The sequence below is a fragment of the Gymnogyps californianus genome, chromosome 1 (genome assembly GCF_018139145.2).
Source record: "Gymnogyps californianus isolate 813 chromosome 1, ASM1813914v2, whole genome shotgun sequence".
Classification (NCBI taxonomy): Eukaryota; Metazoa; Chordata; class Aves; order Accipitriformes; family Cathartidae; genus Gymnogyps; species Gymnogyps californianus.
The window spans coordinates 165,838,443-165,857,083 of NC_059471.1; the positions used below are offsets into that span (position 1 = coordinate 165,838,443).

Below are 18,641 nucleotides of genomic sequence, written 5' to 3' on the forward strand. Positions count from 1 at the left end.
AATAGCATTTGCCACCATCCATGAGTCAGTATAGAGATAAAGTATTGGCCACTTTTCTTGTTCAGCAATGTCTAAAGCCAGCTGGATGGCTTTCACCTCTGGAAACTAACTCGATTCACCTTCTCCTTCTGCAGTTTCTGCAACCTGTCATATAGGACTCCATACAGCCACCTTCCACCTCCGATGCTTTCCTACAATGCGACAGGACCCATCAGTGAACAGGGCATATTGCCTCTCATTTTCTGGCAGTTTATTGTACAGTGGGGCCTCTTCAGCATGCGTCACCTCCTCCTCTGGTGACATTCCAAAATCTTTGCCTTCTGGCCAATCCGTGATCACTCCTAAAATTCCTGGGCGACTGGGGTTTCCTATTCAACTTTGTTGTGTGATCAGTTTAACCCACTTACTCCATGTAGCATCAGTTGCATGATGTGTAGAGGGAACCTTCCCTTTGAACATCCAGCCCAGCACCGGCAGTCGGGGTGCTAATAGGAGCTGTGTTTCATTACCAAACACTTCTGAAGCAGCTCGAACTCCTTCGTATGCTGCCAATATCTCTTTTTCAGTTGGAGTATAGCGAGCCTCGGATCCTCGATATCCCCGACTCCAAAACCCTAGGGGTCGGCCTCGGGTCTCCCCTGGTGCTTTCTGCCAGAGGCTCCAGGTAGGGGCCATTCTCCCCGGCTGCGGTGCAGAGCACATTTTTAACATCTTGTCCTGCCCGGACTGGCCCAAGAGCTACTGCATGAATGATCTCCTGCTTAATTTGTTCAAAGGATTGTTGTTGCTCAGGGCCCCATTTAAAATTGTTCTTCTTCTGGGTCACCTGATAGAGAAGGCTTACAATCAGACTATAATTTGGAACATGCATTCTCCAAAAACCAATACCTAAGAAAGCTTGTGTTTCCTGTTTACTAGTCGGTGGAGACATAGCTGCTATTTTGTTGATCACATCCATCGGGATCTGATGACGTCCATCTTGCCATTTTATTCCTAAAAACTGAATCTCCTGTGCGGGTCCCTTCACCTTACTTTGTTTTATGGCAAAACCGGCTTTCAGAAGAATTTGAATTATTTTCTTCCCTTTCTCAAAAAATACTTCTGCTGTGTTGCCCCATATGATGATGTCATCAACGTACTGCAGGTGTTCTGGAGCTTCACTCTTTTCCAGTGAATTCTGGATTAGTCCATGGCAAATGGTGGGGCACCACCCCGGGGCAGTCAATTGCAGGTGTACTGGATGCCCCTCCAAGTGAAAGCAAACTGTGTCCGGCACTCTGCTGCCAAAGGGATTGAGAAAAATGCATTAGCGATATCAATTGTGGCGTACTTGTGGCTGTCTTTGACTCCAGTTCATATTGAAGTTCTAGCATGTCTGGCATGGCAGCACTCAGCAGCAGCGTGACTTCATTCAGGCCACGATAGTCTACTGTTAGTCTCCATTCTCCATTAGACTTTTGCACTGGCCATATGGGGCTGTTAAAAGGTGAGCGAGCCCTGCTGATCACTCCTTGGCTCTCCAGTCGATGAATCAGCGTATGGATGGGAATCAGGGAGTCTCGGTCGGTGCGATATTGCCATCGGTGCACCATTGTGGTAGTGATGGGCACCTGTTGTTCTTTGACCCTCAGCAACCCCACAACAGAAGGGTCCTCCGAGAGACCAGGCAAGGTGGGCAGCTGTTCCATTTCCTCCATCTCCAAGGCAGCTATACCAAAGGCCCACCGGTACCCTTTTGGGTCCTTGAAATACCCTCTCCTGAGATAATCTGTGCCAAGGATGCGTGGGGCCTCTGGGCCAGTCACAATGGCGTGTTTTTGCCACTCATTCCCAGTTAGGCTTATTTCAGCCTCCAATACAGTTAGCTGTTGGGATCCCCCTGTCACCCCAGAAATACAAATGGGTTCTACCCCTTTATAGCTTGATGGCATTAGGGTACACTGTGTACCGGTATCTACTAGAGCCTTATACTCCTGTGGGTCTGACATGCCAGGCCACCGGATCCACACAGTCCAGTAAACCCGGTTGTCCCTCTCCTCCACCTGGCTGGAGGCAGGGCCCCTCCAGTCCTGGTCATAGGATTCTCCACTCACTTCTTGTAAAAACGGATTAGAATTATTAGAATTCCTGCTCATAGGATCAGGAGTAAGATTAGCCCTTTCACTCCGTCTGGCACACCACCCACACTGCCCACTGGAGACTGGAGCAGCAATTTTCCTGGAAGAACCCCCTTTTGTAATCATTTTCCCTTGCAATTCACGTACCCGTGCATCTAGGACCAAGCTAGGTTTTCCATCCTGCTTCTTCATGTCCTCTCTGTGTTCATGCAGGTAAAACCACAGGGTACCCCATGGTGTGTACCTTCTATCTCCTCTCTCTTGCCCAGAGGAATACCTACTCCTAATAACCGAGATACTGGTCCATACAGGTGGGTGGCCAAACTTATCCTAAAATCACTGCAACTCTCAGGACAGTTTCTTGGCCAGTATGTCTGGCAGTCTCTCCACAGCCAAGATGAGGGAGGAAGAGACTTTCTTCGTACTGCCGGAGTTGGTGACCCAATTCATCCACCGTTGGTCCCTCTTCGTCTTTCCAGTCAATTACTGCCAATGTGTTGGCATACGATGATGGTGCACTCCGTACAAACTTCCGCCACATGGGTTGTGCGCATTGGACTTCATCTGGATCTGTGGGTAACTGCGCATTGTCTGGGTCATAATAAACTATCTCCCGCACAGCTAATTCCCTCAAGTATTGGATACCTCTCTCCACGGTGGTCCACTTGCTTCATTTACATACATTATGTTCCTTGAAGGGATACCTTTCCCTCATGCCCGACAGAAGTCGCCTCCAGAGGCTGAGGGCTTGTGCCTTTTTTCCAATCGCCTTGTCAATGCCCCCTTCTCTAGACAGGGATCCCAGCTGCTTGGCTTCCTTACCCTCTAATTCCAAGCTAGTGGCCCCATCATTCCAGCATCGGAGCAGCCAGGTGATAATGTGCTCACCTAGGCGATGGCTGAAATCTTTTTGCATATCTCGCAGCTCACTCGAGGATAGGGATCGGGTGATCATCTCCGGTTCTGCCTCTTCCTCCTGTTCTCGTGATAACCCTGGTTCACCTTCATCCTTCGCTAAGCGAACTGATTTTTTTGTATATTTCTTCTTCTGTATAGGGGCGACTGATACTGGCACTGGTTGATTCCCTGGTTCAGCTGCATCACCCATTGCTGGGGTCTGAGTAGCCACAGCGCCTGTCGCCGGGGTCTGAGTAGCTACAGTGCTTCTTGCCAGGGTTTGAGTAGCCACAGTCGTGGGGGCTGGAGCAGCTGCAGCGTCTGTTGTCGCGGTTTGAGTAGCCGCAGTGCCTGTCATCGCGGTTTGAGTAGCTGCAGTCGCAGGGGTTGGAGTAGCTGCAGTGCTTGTCACGGGGATCTGAGTAGCCGCAGTACCTGTCGCGGGAGTTGATCTCCAGGTGGTATTTTTAGATAGCTGTTTAACCCTAAACAAGATCTGAACCACATTCAGGAACATGCTGGTTCCTAGCAACAGGACCATGCTGAGTTCAACATCCCAAGGATATTCAAAATTTTCAAACTCCTCAAACGCTATTGTAATTAATCTGGTGGAGAAGGGGAAGATGTGGGAAGATGTCTCCCCCAAAGGTTGGCTCCCCGAGGAGAAAAGGTAAACAGTGTAATTATTAATAGTCTCCAGGAGATGGCACCCGAAGCACGGAGATGTCTCCTCCATAGATCGGCTCTCCGAGGAGAAAACGTAAAAGGTGTAATTATTAATAGTTTCCGATAGATGGCTCCCAAAGTACAGAGGTGATGGCAATGCTCAGTACAAATACCAGATTAGCTTCACGACCTGCACTTATATCATATCATGAGCCAGTATTACAAACAACAACAACATGATAACTCTAGCCCAGTCCCCACAGGTGATAAACAGCACAACAGGGAGCATATACTGCAAGAAAGGTATTACATAACACAACGTTAAGAACAACCACATCAACTTTGAGAGCAAAGGAATCCACATTGTGACCAGTGACTATTAAACCAATACAATGAATAATTATAACAAATTTGTTTTAACACACTCTGATCAGATCTGTTGTTATCTCAACCCTTCGTGCCCCATGTTGGGCGCCAAAAAGGACTGTCGTGGTTTAACCCCAGCCGGCAGCTAAGCACCACGCAGCCGCTCACCCCTCCCAGTGGGATGGGAAGGAGAACCGGGAAAAAAAAGTAAAACCAGTGGCTTGAGGTAAGAACAGTTAATAACTAAAGTAAAATAAAATACAATACTAACTAACAATAAAAAAATAGAATAAGAATAATTGTAACAAAAAGGAATATAACAAAAAAAAAAGAGAGAAATAAAACCCAAGAAAAGACAAGTGATGCACAACGTAATTGTTCACCACCCGCTGACCGATGCCAACTCCCCCCAGTTTATATACTGAGCATGATCTTCTATGGTATGGAATATCCCTTTGGCTAGTTCGGGTCAGCTGTCCTGGCCATGCTCCCTCCCAGCTTCTTGCACACCTGCTTGCTGGTAGAGCATGGGAAACTGAAAAGTCCTTAACTTAGGATAAGCACTACTTAGCAACAACTAAAACATCAGCGTGTTATCAACATTATTCTCACACTAAATCCAAAACACAGCACTGTACCAGCTACTAAGAAGAAAACTAACTCTATCCCAGCCAAAACCAGGACATTAGGGAACAGTTATTCAGTGGTTTTCATAACATAAACCCTCTGATTGCTGTTGTTCTGAGGGAATAAAAAAATGGCTATTTATCTTTTACTTTAGGAGCTAATTAAATAAGGACCCAAACCAGAGTAACGGAAGGATGGGGGAAATCTAATTAAAGCAACTGAATATTGCAGAAGCTGACGTCTGCCATACAGTGCAGCTTCTTTAACAGTTCCCTGAATAATATCAAAATGAAATTCAGAGTAACATAATAAAAAGAAAAAAGTTAAAAATAAAAGTGATGGTCAAAAATGCATGCGCTTTGGGAAAAACTGCAACAGATGGAATGTCTAGTAAATTAAGTATCTGGGACTCTTCACACTACTACTATTTTTAATGGGTAGCAATGACATTATGAGTGAACTTATAATTCGGCTTTTTTATCCTTTTCTCCAATAACAAGTTAAATATAGAATAATATTGCTCATATGTGTTGTTACTGGAATTCAAGACCAGTTGTAAGCAGATTTATTTATATTAAATATTTAGTATAAAGTTATTCATTATATAAATGCATGTAAAACGTATACATCATAACATATAGAATATATATATTTATATTAAATATAATTATATTGAATACCAATAATCTGGAGTAGAAACATTCTATTAATAGTGGAAAAGCTACCTACACACTAGGGTCAGAAAGGTATGGCCTTTCTTTCTATATCTACTTCAGCTGTCCAGGTACTCCAAGTAACCCTTTGCCCCACAAAGGAGGAATAAAGGGTGACTTGCAAGGAGTTCAACGCAACTGCATGTTACTTTGGAGACACAAAAAAAGACCAGGTAGTCTAGCCATAAGGAGCTCATGACAGATTTCTTCAAGAATAAGCACTCTGGAACAACCTGCAATTCTAAAGAAATCTAACAGCATGCTTGTACAAGGTTACACACACAAATATTCTAAGCAAACTTTTCTTTTATGAACCCCCTCCAAAAACTGCTACATCAGTTTCTGGCACAGCAAGCAACTGGACAGGTTTTGTGCTACTGGTGTTTCTACCAGTAGCTGAGCGTGCTGAGTATGGAAAGAAGAACAACTGGAGCAAAGCATAGGGCATTACTAAAAACTCACGAACGAGAACTCTGACATAACTACACTGTTAATTTTACTCAAAAGGCTTAAATTCTTCACAAGAAGAACACCAAAGCTTTCTTAACACTCCAAGGTACGAATCTTAGCCTTTTCTTCTGAAGTGCAGAGTTCAGGGAAAAAATAATTCCAGATGCAGTTGCTGAGTCAATCGATACACTGTGACAATTTTAGGAAGAAGCCTGGAGCATACTCTGGGTTCACTTGCATACACTATGACTGAGATGACCCTAGGCCATTTAGCATGTAATAGTTTATTTACTGTTCCAGAGTACTGGGAGCTGTCTTCAATTACCTAATTAATCTTCCCTAGGCTTTTGTGCGGAACATACTGAACCATAGGGGCAATGACAGCTTTGAACCCTTGTTAATGTGAAATGTGTTCAGTACTGGAGGAAAGTTGTATATGAACATGCAAGTGTCATTTAATCCAAAAAATCTTCCCCAAAGTAGGCATCACAAAGATGAAGAAGCATTCCTATAGTATTCTGAGCTTCTAGAAGCCAGTACGTTTGGAAAAATGCAGGTTAACAGACACAATCAAAAATGTAGAAGTTTGAAAGGTAATGTACATCAATCTTTATTAGGTTACTATTTAGAAAAACTACTTTAGAAAAAAACCTCTAACACCTTCACGATCTTCCTCAGTAGGATCAGCTTTCTATTTTAACATGAAACCTTCATTTTATTTGTTAGATTTTAGTGTGCTGTTATCACTACAGTTGAATGATAAATCTGTAAGACTAACCCATTATTGTGCCTAGTGACCAACCTTACATAAATAAAATAAGCACTACAAAAACACACTGAATTTTGTCTCCCTCGACTGGCATTTGAGGACCTTTTAAACACATATGTGGCCACAACACATACAATTTACCAAAAATCTCCAATCTCACATGCACGAAGTACATATATCTCATAAATGGAACAAATGTCTGAACAACCTTTTGAAAGAAAAGAATTTTGAAGAGAGTTCTTTAAAAGTGAAATTAGTTGAACTACCAAATTTTCATGCTGTAAGGGTCATGTCTAGCCTTATAGCTGCAACTGGACTAAGATCATACAATAGCTTATTACCTAGATTCACACCTGAAATACATCCCATGACTTGGGGGGAAAAAAAATCTGAGGGTGGAGTGAATACCATTCTCACATGAGTAAATACAATAAACTTGAATCTCATCAGATGTATGTGTTGAATGTTCCAGATATTTTATGGCCAATAACAAAACAATGATTAAGAAGTTCTGTTCTCAACTTTACTACAGCTTACCTGGATTCTTCCAATGGATGTTGAACAGTAAGTAGTCGAGGGTGTCGAAGCCTGGTTAGCTGTTGAACACCTCGTTTTAAAGAATCAATAATCTGATCCTTTTCAAATTTTTGATACTTGTCTATTAGCTTCTTATCAAAGACAAAAACAGCCACTTCCTAGAAATAAGCAATAAAATTCACTCAGTAGATAACATAGCCAAAAAACAAGCCTATACACAATTACATAGACGCACACACACATTTTTTGAATCAACAGTACAATCCCACCAATGCAATAAGTATTTCAATGTATATGTATATATACATATTGTCCTTACTTTGTCCCAGTCATAATCACACAGGTTACTGTATATAACTTCTGGAATATATATTTTAAGAATTAAGGTACTACTGCTCCTTATCTTGCAAACAGTAATACGTAAACTATAACCACTATCTATCTACACAGTGACAAAGCAGCAGATCCACAGGACAGAAATCAGCTTGATTTTAAGTAGATGAAAGCATTTACATCAACTATGAACCATTAAAATATTCTGAGCATATATGCAGCCATTTGGCATTAAATATATCAAGTGGTGCTTTATTAAACCAGACTCTGTCTCAGCATTCTGCTCCAAACCAGTATGACCTATATTAAACTAGACATTCATGAAAGATAATTTATAGTCACAGTAATCAATTAATCTGATCAGACCATTCACATGATAAAACATTAAGAATTTTTTAATGCTTAAACATGTGTAAAAAGAAGTCCCAGAAATGCAGTAGATGTTAAAAACAGAGAAAATAGTTCTTCCAACCAACCTCTGCAAATGGAGTGGGAGAAAATTAAGAAATTTATATGAAACTTTGACATTACAGAGGTGGATGTGAAATAAAAAATTAGATTACATCACCATCTTGGAAGCCATTAAAGAGAAATAAATCAACTGAAGAAAAAAGGAACTAAAACTTTACCATGAAACACAGACTTTCTTATACTCCTACAACAGCATTATGAATAATAGTAAAGGATAGAAACCAGTAGAAAATAATATGAAAATACAGTTTTCAGTCCCAAGAGGAAGTCTATGCTCTTGTACTGCACATTTTATAACCATTAGTCTAATTAAAATCTCACAGGAACAGTTACAGTATTGATTTAAAAAAAAAAGACTTCTAGAAATAGGCTATATAAAAAAAGAAATTCAGTCCAATACACAAAAAATTGGTTTATATTTTTTAGTTGGTACCTGTCTCATTAAGCCATTAGCAGGTGAACATCTATAAATAACTCAACCAAGTACACTTTTCCTGCTTCTATCCATACCAGCTCCCCACTCCAACTCTTAAGTGTGATGGATCAAACATTAACATAGACACAAGGCAGGGAGGAACCAATGACAGGGGATGGAAGACATAGACTATACCCACTATTCAAAAAATATGCATTTTCCAGCAGCAAGTGTGAATGTATTGAGCAGTACGTGACCAATAACAAAATTTCAAACTAATACAGCACTTCTGAAAGCACTTCTGTTTAATGACAAGTCAAAAGAACCAGAAAGTGAGTACTTAAATTGGATAGTATGGGACATCAGCTATTGTTTGAATATTTTATGATGGCTATAAATAAGTTCTATTGGTGCTTCGTGCAATCCTGCATGGTTTGTTTGAAGTTTGACAACTTTTACATACCCCGAATTAGCTCACATATAAGTATGTATATGAAATTGTAGTATTCTAGGGATGAAAACGATTGCTATCACATTGATTTTGTAGATCTAGTTATTGTGGAATGTCAAGAATCAAAATAATTTGAGCTGTGTGACAACTTGCTTTCAATACCTTCATTTTCATGTAACACGTCTGATACAAGAAGAAAGCATACAGCCATCTCTGCTCATGGACACTAAAATGTTAAATGTGTTCTGATATTAATAATTCAAAATATGGAATTCTGAAATTCGATTCCATAATCAACATTGATTTTTATATGCAGAATGCCATATCAACAATATAATGTCTTAACCCCCATAAGTCACTAGATATTATTGTACAGAAGAATTAAGACAAAGCTGAATCATGGGCCATAGAACACACTCTCAATGCACAAAAATTACTGAAACCATATAGTACGCTTTGAAACATTTAAAAGTGTTCATGGTTTTATGCTGCATGAACCAAATAACCCTGTCAAATTTTGACTATGAACATATCATTTCTGTTTTTCTGTTTTACAAGAACTGATATTCAACCCCAAAAAGGAGGGCTACCAACTGTAGCCAATAGGGATTCCATTTCCTGTAATTACTTTCACGGAAACATACTGAGATGAAAGCCTGCAAAGGCTTACATAGTTACTACTCCTTTCCACAGAAAGCTCTAGGGGAGCTTCCACTTTATTTTTTCATTTCATAGGTTTGAAGGAAGAGTAGCTTCCTCCTGCAGATGACTACTTGTTATTTAATTCTGCAGTTGTGTCGTAATTCCAACTTCATGTTATAAAAATAAATTTAACATAAAAAGACTAAAATATATTAAAAAAAGTACAACTGCTCTCCACAAAGAAAGTGAAAAAGTAGAAAGAAAACAACCCTTATCTTTAATGACACAAATTTTCATTCATTATGTGATAGAAGTATACACACCTTGCTCAACATGCTCTTGTCTCAACATAGTATACTGGTAACACTACTACCTGGGTTAGGAAGTATGGACAAGTACGTAGGGGACTAGACTGGCCACTCAAGAGATCTAAGTTTAAATCTCAGTTCTGTTCACAAACATGAGATAGTCCGCACCTTCTGTCTCACCTCCCACATGTTTAAGCCAAGTGCTTTACTTCAAAGTGATGCTAGGTAAAGCTCAGTGATGACATTGAGACAGCTGTATGTTATGATGTATACCGTGTAAATATTTGCCAGGATTAAGATCTTCAAGAAAACATCTGTTGTTACTGCCAAGAATTTAGAATTTTTAACACGAATCACTGAAAAGATCAGTGTTTAATTTCCACAATGCCTTTGCCAAGGAATTAAATGTCACCTGTGCAAACAGGAGTAAGCATTGTCCACAACATGCAAGGCACAGGACATGGTTTAACTGGGGTGCAATCATATTAACTCATCTAGAACACTTTTAGACACTGAACAGAAAAGTGTAAATCAGTTCTCTTTGATTGTACTTCTGTATTTCAGGGGAATCCTGTTGATCATTGTCCCAAAGACTTGGTATTCACTAATATACCCCTTCATAAAGGTTTTTTATCCTTGTAGTTTTCTCACTAAATGCCGCAATTTCCTTTTCCCAGCTTCTTTGGGCAGTTTTCCTTTGTACTGGGTCTGGCTGAGATGGAGTTAACTTTCTTCATAGCATCCCATATGGTGCTGTGTTTTAGATTTGTGACTAAAACAGTGTTGATAACACACCAACGTTTTGGCTGTTGCTGAACGGTCCTCGCACAGGGTCAAGGCTTTCTCTTTTTCCCACTCTGCCCCCACAGTGAGTAGGCTGTGGGTAGGCAGGAGATTGGGATGGGACATGGCCAGGACAGCCAACCCGAACTGGCCAAAGGGCTATTCCATATCATATAACATCATGCTCAGTGATAAAAACTAGGGTAGAGGAAGAAGAAGGGGGGGTTTGGCTTCCAAGGCGGCTATTGTTTAGAGACTAGCTTGAGCGTTAGTCTGCCTGTGGGATGTGGTGAACAATTTGCTTCGCTTGTTTTTTTCCCTGCTTCCTTCACCTATTAAACGGTCCATATCTTGACCTATGAGGTTTTTTGCTTTTCTTCTTCCTATTTTCTGCCCCCATCCTGCTGGGGGTGGGGAAGTGAGTGAGTAGCTGTGTGGGTGCTTGGTTGTTGGTCAGGGTCAACCCACCACATCCTCCAAGTCCATTTGCAATCCTGCATTCCTTATGAAACACACACCAGTTCGAAACACACATTGACAGTTTAAAATACGTGTCCCTATTTACCCGTGTAAACACCTTATAAACCAAAGAGAATGCAAAAATCCTGCTCCTATCTTAGCAAATGCAACTGCTAAAAAAAAGGGGAGGTGAAGGGGGAGAGAGAGAGAGAGAGAAATAATTCTCCCTAACCAGAAAAAGGCAACCAAGGCATGTCACGGTTTCTCTCCTGCCCCCAACAGAAAGGCAAGAATTCAGAAACACACTGGGTTTGTGTGTCAAAAAAGATGCAAACAAAACTAGAAGGTATTTCTAAATTAAAGACTCTAAAAGCTGTGGAAATGTAATCATAATGGCATAGCAATACCTCTTCCTTTGGAAAAAAATCAAATGTGATCATGTTAAAGACTAAATCTTGAACATAAAAGCAAAGGAAATTTTAAGGTAGCAGTCAGAGTGCTTGATTTTAGAAACTTTATGTTTGTTTTCCCTTTCATTTTTGTTCTCTATTTTACCCATATGCACTCACGCATTTTTTTAATGAATAATCAAATGTAACTCAATATGCAAACACATGATGTTTTACCAAAGCCTCCCACTGTGCAAAGCAAAATACTCTCTGAATTAAAATCCTGGAAAGCATTCTAGTATTAGCCTGGTCTTTTGCCAGAAAAAGATTTTCCTCCAGCTTTTTGGGGGTTTATTTTTAGAAGCTTGCCAATGTTTTTTCATAACCTACTTTCCCATCAGTTCACTTCAGTCATAAGGTATACAATACAACTATTTCAGTTTTAAAATTAATTAGCCTTTAAAGTTTGAATAGTAGGAAGCTTTCATTTCAAAGCTACTGTATGCACAGCCAAAACAACAGAAAGCTGACTTACCTACCATTAATATATTTAGTACTCCCACAATAAACGTTAAACACAACTACAGCAGTCTTGAAGTGCAAACCATTATCTCCTTAATTCTGCTAGTTTTTATCTCTGAGCTGCCAACAAGAACATTAAGTGACCGTACCCCATCTATTTCTTTATGATCACTTTCTAAGCAGAAGAAAGGGCAAGTGCCATATTATGCCAGAAAAAAATATAAGTGCATAAAGACTAAGTTAACAAATCCAAGACCAGCAGAAATACATACTGTAAAATTAGCAATATATTACTTCATGCATACACGTATAACCAGAGAGACTCATAAATCTTTCAAACAGCACAACACTTTCAAATCAGCTATCAAATAGCACCACACAAACATATGCACAGAGGTAAGTAATTTCCTCACATTCTGTTAGGTTGTTATTCAGTCACCTACAAAGTAAGCAAGAAAAGACAAGACACTTTAAAAAAAAAAAATGTAAACATTCAGAAATCTCGGAAAACCAGCAAGGCAGGAACCAGGCGGAACTCTGAAAAGAGGAATAAAATCATACATATTTACTGTCACCAGAGATGGAATATTTGTAACTGTCCACTGACTTAAAATAGGAACCATATTAATCCGTATTTGAAATCTTAATTTCAGCTGACCAACTTCTGTAACACTGCTGACTTCCATTTGTCCTGAGAACAAAGATTTCTGATCAGCTCTACTGCTGTAATGCTAAAACTCCAAATTTAGCTATTTTATCTAGCTATAATGACTTAAATTATTACTTGCGTTGTTGTAAAGTGACAACAACATGGGCAATCAAGCCCTTACATCCTGCTTATCTGATTACAATACACATTTACTGTAAAAAAAGCTAAGTGCTTGCAGCTTCAAATTAGATATACACACTTGCAATACAGCAAATACGTGCATCACTTCACAAAAGTGACTGCTACTACTTGGAAAATGACAGCCAGCCACTTCAATATTGCCCAGCCATCATTCAAAAGGTACATGCAAAAGAAATAAAAAATAATGTTAAAGAAGAGATATATTGCAATACAACACAACATAAACTGTTTGTATTGCTGTGTAGTTTTATTTTGCAATGGCAAACTGAATGTTGACATGATGTTACCTAACTGGTAATATTAATAATGAATGGTAATTGCATGTGAAATCACCAGCCATCTAAAATTCCCTGCAGTACAACTGCTGCTGTATTTTTAATGACTAACGATGGCATACAAATGTACAGATGTTAGTCAAGGTTTACAGAGATACTGCAGGATCACATGCGGTAACACCTGAACTAAAACTCTGCAAAATCAGTGGTCAGAACACCCATTCAAAGCTTGAAAAACATGATCGACAGGAACCAAGTTACATACACTCTGTCAACTAGGCAGTGAAAGAAACTTGCTACAACTCTCCAGACCTTAAAGCTACACCTGCTACAGGTCAAATGCTTACTGGGCACAGAGATTGTATAAAACCTATCAAAACTACCACACTTTCATTGTTATCACTTCTTTGTATAGTTGAATAAGACCAAAAAAACCCCCAATTGGTACAATGGGTAAATTCAGTAAATACTAGATGTATAGAGTCCTGCAACAGCTAGACAGATGCTTGAGAATATGGCAAAAGTACCTGCTGAACATTATTCAGGTTCTGTCACAATCAGATCACACATTCTCCACAGATTATTTATTCTGCATAGTATATTTCTTCTCTATTTGCTACAGTTTATTTTCCTACCATCTAACAGATTGTATATATGTTTTCCAAAGTTATTCCTTTGTGTCCATTTCTTTTTGGTACATCCGTAGCAAGCTGATTCATTGTCTAAGTGACTTTGCATCACTTTAGCATCAAGTTTAACTGAACACTGTAACTTATTAACACTTCTAGTTACTTGTTGAAAATTTTATTTCCTCTCCAAGACTGAAAAAAGACTTTTCACATTTCTCCAGTACAACAAAATCATTTTCTATAATAACAGTTCTTAAACTCTGTTTCTGGCAAACCTTCTTCCAAAATCACAATCCTCTTTCATTTACACATGTGACTTCAAGTGAGTCAAAAGTTTATATAGTAGTGCTCCAAACCCTAATACTTTAAGGAAACTAAAAGGGAACAATACTGATCTGAAAACAATGCAGGGAAGGCACAACTCACTTCCTCCACAACCTCCTCCTCTATCCCATGCCTTCCTGTTACTATATCTCATGACTTAACATTTCTAACCCCTCAATTTCCGTATGGCAGCTGAGCAAAAAACTACAGTCTCTTTTGCTGAGAACAAATGATGGCATACTTCACAATTATTTTAAACTGTAAAAAGCCAGTACTGCTGCCAAAAAATGCTGCAAGGTAAAACAAATTGGGGAACCGATCCATGTTAAAACAAACTTCTTCCTTCTTGTCAGAGCACTTTTAACTCAGATTAATTCTTGATCTTGGTCTCGAATTGTATGCTATGAATGCAGAACCACTTCTTTCTCCAGCAGTGAAGGCTTAAAGCAATTATCACCTATGTAGCTGAGAACATCATATTTAAATAATGTCGAGTCCTTCGTTTCATTTTACTTACAGTACTACCCTTATCATTAGTCTGCCCAGTTGGATCTTGTTTTTAAACGCCACTTACCAACTGCTACCTATCAGTCTGTTATCTAATGCTTACAAACTTAGGTCTTTACTTGACAACCCACCTGTTTTGTTGATTTTTTAGTTCCATTAAATATCTTCCAAGCAAGACCATTACCACCACTGGCAATATGTCGGCCAACATCAAACTCCCTGGTAACAGGATTGCCCATGACTGCACTGGTGACATCAGCCGTTACCTTTGTAACGGTACTCTTCAATTTATTCAGCATGGACTCCATTGTCTCAACTGTGCACCAATGTATTATCCTACAAAGACAAGAAAAAAAAAGCTTCACAGTCCTCACAATTTCTGTTAACATACGACACATGTTGAAAACTATAACATCCAACCAAGGATCCAACAGGATACAGGAGTAACCCACAAAAAGAATACTGAAATATAACTTCCAGGGCTTTGCAGTTATACATATTCACACTGCATACACCTATCTGTGTGTGCATGGGGATTATATGTCATTGCTTCTACTCCTCCTCAAAAACTTTTTAATCTCTTGATCATTCTTCATTAGATCTAACAAAGCAATTAAGGACTAAGAAATTCAACCATTTCTTGAAAACAGGTAATTGAATAAAGCAGAGAATCTATAAACTGCTCCCATGAAGGGAATGGATTGCACCTTGTATACAAACATCAATCAACAAAGAGAATCAAATCTGAAGGAGACCAGGCTCCTTTAATTCCAGTGCTCATGGAACTACACATTTTCTGAAGGGAAGGATTGCTTAAGATCCCAGACGAGCAAAAGAATAGATGTGTATTATACAGAAGACAAGTAAAAAATGTGTTCTTTCCTACACTGTGCTTATCAAAATACAAGCTCAAAATTCAGTACTTTACCCATCAGATCGCTGACATTACTATTTGTGTGATCTAAGTATTAATGAGCTTACGTATTAATCAGTTGCTGCAGGGGAAGGAAACAAGAAACCATCTTTTTATGCTTTATTTTATCAAAATTGTACAAGGAAGTTTTTTTACATCACCTTGCAAATTTAAGAGCTAAAAGACTGTGGCAGCTTACAATTTAGTTCATCTTCCCCTGTAGTGTGTATTTCCACAGCTTCCTAAGTAGTCATAATTAGTTCCAAAAAATCTGACTTGCCTATTCTGCCAGACAGAAGTTCTGAAGCCTATGTCCCATTTATACAATTGTCTCTCTGATAATGGATACACAAGAAAGAATGAGGACAGGAAACGAACAGTGAAAAAAAGAGATAGACATTCATCTTCTTTACCGGTGTGAGCAAAGATGAAGAGAAGAATGCAAGAAGAGATGATTTCCTGGAATCAGTATTATGTGGTATATTCAAAAGCAACATTTAAGGATATTTCTTCATTCTCTCTTTCAAATAAGGTGTGAAGAGTACTATTTCTTCAACCTATAGTAAAATAAACCTAAGATAGTACATCAGCAAATGTACTGAAATCTGCAGAAATACTATTTTCAATTATGGCCTTATTTGTCATATAGTCAACTCGTTGGCATATAATTTGTGTAAAACTACTTCTTTGAAAAATAGAGAATGTCATTCCTATTCAAATGGAAGAGACAAGATTCTGTTGTGATAAAGAAGATGTTTGTCAAGTCATGGTCACAAGGACAAAAGCAGCAAAAGGCACTAACAAATGATCCAGCGAGCAGTGGGACTAATCAGCCCCAATGTCCTTCTGACCGGATGTGAGGCGCTTGCTTGTACAAATTAAAGCTCTTCCCACTGTATTATATACATTTATAAGGCAATGTTCTTGTCTACATAGATTATCTGGTGTCTCTTACCATATGCATTTATGCCACAGCTTCTTCCACATTCAAGACACAGATGGAGTTTGTTTCCTCTTCACAGCTCCTTAGTCTCAAAAAACCTGTAGCGACTTATTTTTGACACCTGTATACCTCAGTCAAATTTGACTGAAATCAACCACACTAAAGTTATTTGGACACGCACACCTTCCATTAGAAATCAGACCAAATAATCTGATTAGTATTAAATTGGACAGATAGACTTGTTTTCTAAAAGAGGTAATAAACATACTAAACAAAACTTCTTAAAAAGTTATATTTGTTACTGAACAATTCACTCCAGTGTAGACGTGTGTAACAGTATTAACCCAGTCATAAGCAAACTCTAGTACAGTGCTGGAAGCAACACAGCTGTGCTGCTCTATCTTGACTACTGTTGCAGTTATATCCCACCTTCAGTACTCTTCCATAGTGAAATGTAGAAATACACTAATGCTGTGGCTCCATAGATATTTCTGCAATTTTGATGTCAACTGAGTGACACAACTTTGTGCTACTAAATGAAGAACCAGACTAGGAGTTTTAAGAAAATATATCATAAAAAAGAAAGGTATCCAGCTGCACAGATCTCCATCTTGCAAATACTCAACTTTAAAATCAGAAGTAGTAGTTATGGCTTCAACAGGACTACTCAGGAGCAGAACCAGCTATGACTGCAAGCATGTTCAGGGTGGAGTTGGTCTTAATTATGGGAACTGTGAGGTTTAGATATGAGAAGCTGAGTCTGAATACAATGAGATAATCTTAAGAATAATTATGTACTTGCCTGCTATGTATTAAGCATTTTGCTGAGAACATAGCTAGGAATAAATTATGGAAACATAGAATTCCTTTATTAAGTAATTTTATTACAGTATGTGACATTTTATTACAATATATTAATTTTACTTTATGAATTGTGCTATGGAAAAACGCATGCAATTCCTAACTGTGCAGCCCAAGACCAAACAGCTATTATAGGCATTGGCTAATATCCCTGTATAAAGGAACTTTTCATTAACCTGATAAATAGGTAGAAGCAAGGATCACGAAGTATTCTAAGTAGGAGCTATAGGTATTTCCAGCTCTCAGAGATTTTATTCTGCAGCTATTCCATGGGGCAAACTCTATATGCTAAAGGACTGTAAAATCAATCCTAATGAGTTTAAGATAACCACAAATTTAATTTATTTGGTTTTAAATCTTGTGCTTGTTGCATTGTTTCATTCACTCCCAGCCATCAAACCTTCTCTAGTATCAATGCAACACAATCTTGTGTTAGAACTCTCAAAGCTAGAGAGACGCTTTGCAAAATTAATTGTGGAGATATTATGAAGAAAATGCATGTGCATGCATGTTCAAATTCCTTTGTATAAATCTGAAGGGGAGCTTCTCTATATAGGTGGTGGAAAAATGGTGTAGTATTGATTAAATCAGAAGTGCCCTCTGCTGTGGGTAACAGACTAACTGCAGAGAGAAGCCTGGAAAAGCCACTAGGTGAGAATGTTAACAGCATTCCAGTGTCTGAAGGGTTAGGATTTAAAAATTAAGCCTGGTAGGCCCTGTCCAACCTGTTTCTCTCCAGCTTGACAGTATGCAAACTACTGTTTAATTTAGCTACTGAGTAAGGAGTACTAAAAAACTTACTTCTCAATAAGCAGCTTGGATTTTAAGTTTACGTCCATTAACACTGTAAATTTGTAGAAATCCTCATGTCAACATTTGGACTGTAATTTAAAATAGCGTATTTTGCTTTGTAAAAATGATTGTTATTACCAACTTCAGTAAAAACTCAATATAGGTCAACAGGAACAATGTACCTAGAAAATCCATGCCAAAAAAAACATATCTGTTTTGGGTAGTATCTATAGTACCACAAATCATGATGATTTAACCATATCTGAGATATCCAACTTTAGTTCTCAACTGTACAAAAACTGGCTTGTTCAGTTCTTTTAAGACTGAAGTACTATTTATAGAAAAATTAACAACCATGGGACAATAAAGTCAGTCACCCACAATGAAACTTTCATTTCAAGTTAAAAGGTAATAAATGAGAAAAGTACAAGATCTTAAGAGTAACAGTGTTCAGACAAGCAACACAGCACATGCAATAAATGTTTAAGAACTTTGATTTCTTTCTGTTTGAATTTCATGGGTAATATTAATGCTACTGATACTAAGTCCATGAAATCTGGAACTAATCCTAAAAAGAAATCCAGATGGTCAACGTATTGTTTTCATGAATTCCCCTCACAATCAATAATAGT

The 18,641-nt window shown here is 38.7% G+C and overlaps 1 protein-coding gene across 3 annotated transcripts in view; it reads right to left on the reverse strand.

The window, feature by feature from the left end:
• SCYL2 (SCY1 like pseudokinase 2) overlaps nt 1-18,641 on the reverse strand; it is a 43,397-nt gene that overhangs the window by 23,489 nt on the left and 1,267 nt on the right. For 2 of the 3 annotated variants that reach the window (XM_050896309.1, XM_050896321.1), the window contains exons 2-3: nt 14,632-14,836; nt 7,143-7,300 (exon numbers count right to left, since the gene is read on the reverse strand). In XM_050896309.1, coding sequence (XP_050752266.1) covers nt 7,143-7,300; nt 14,632-14,808 — 335 coding nt within the window. In that variant the 5' untranslated portion in view covers nt 14,809-14,836. Of the gene's footprint in view, nt 1-7,142; nt 7,301-14,631; nt 14,837-16,368; nt 16,395-18,641 lie in introns of those variants that run through there. The other variant, XM_050896316.1, reaches the window with a different exon arrangement.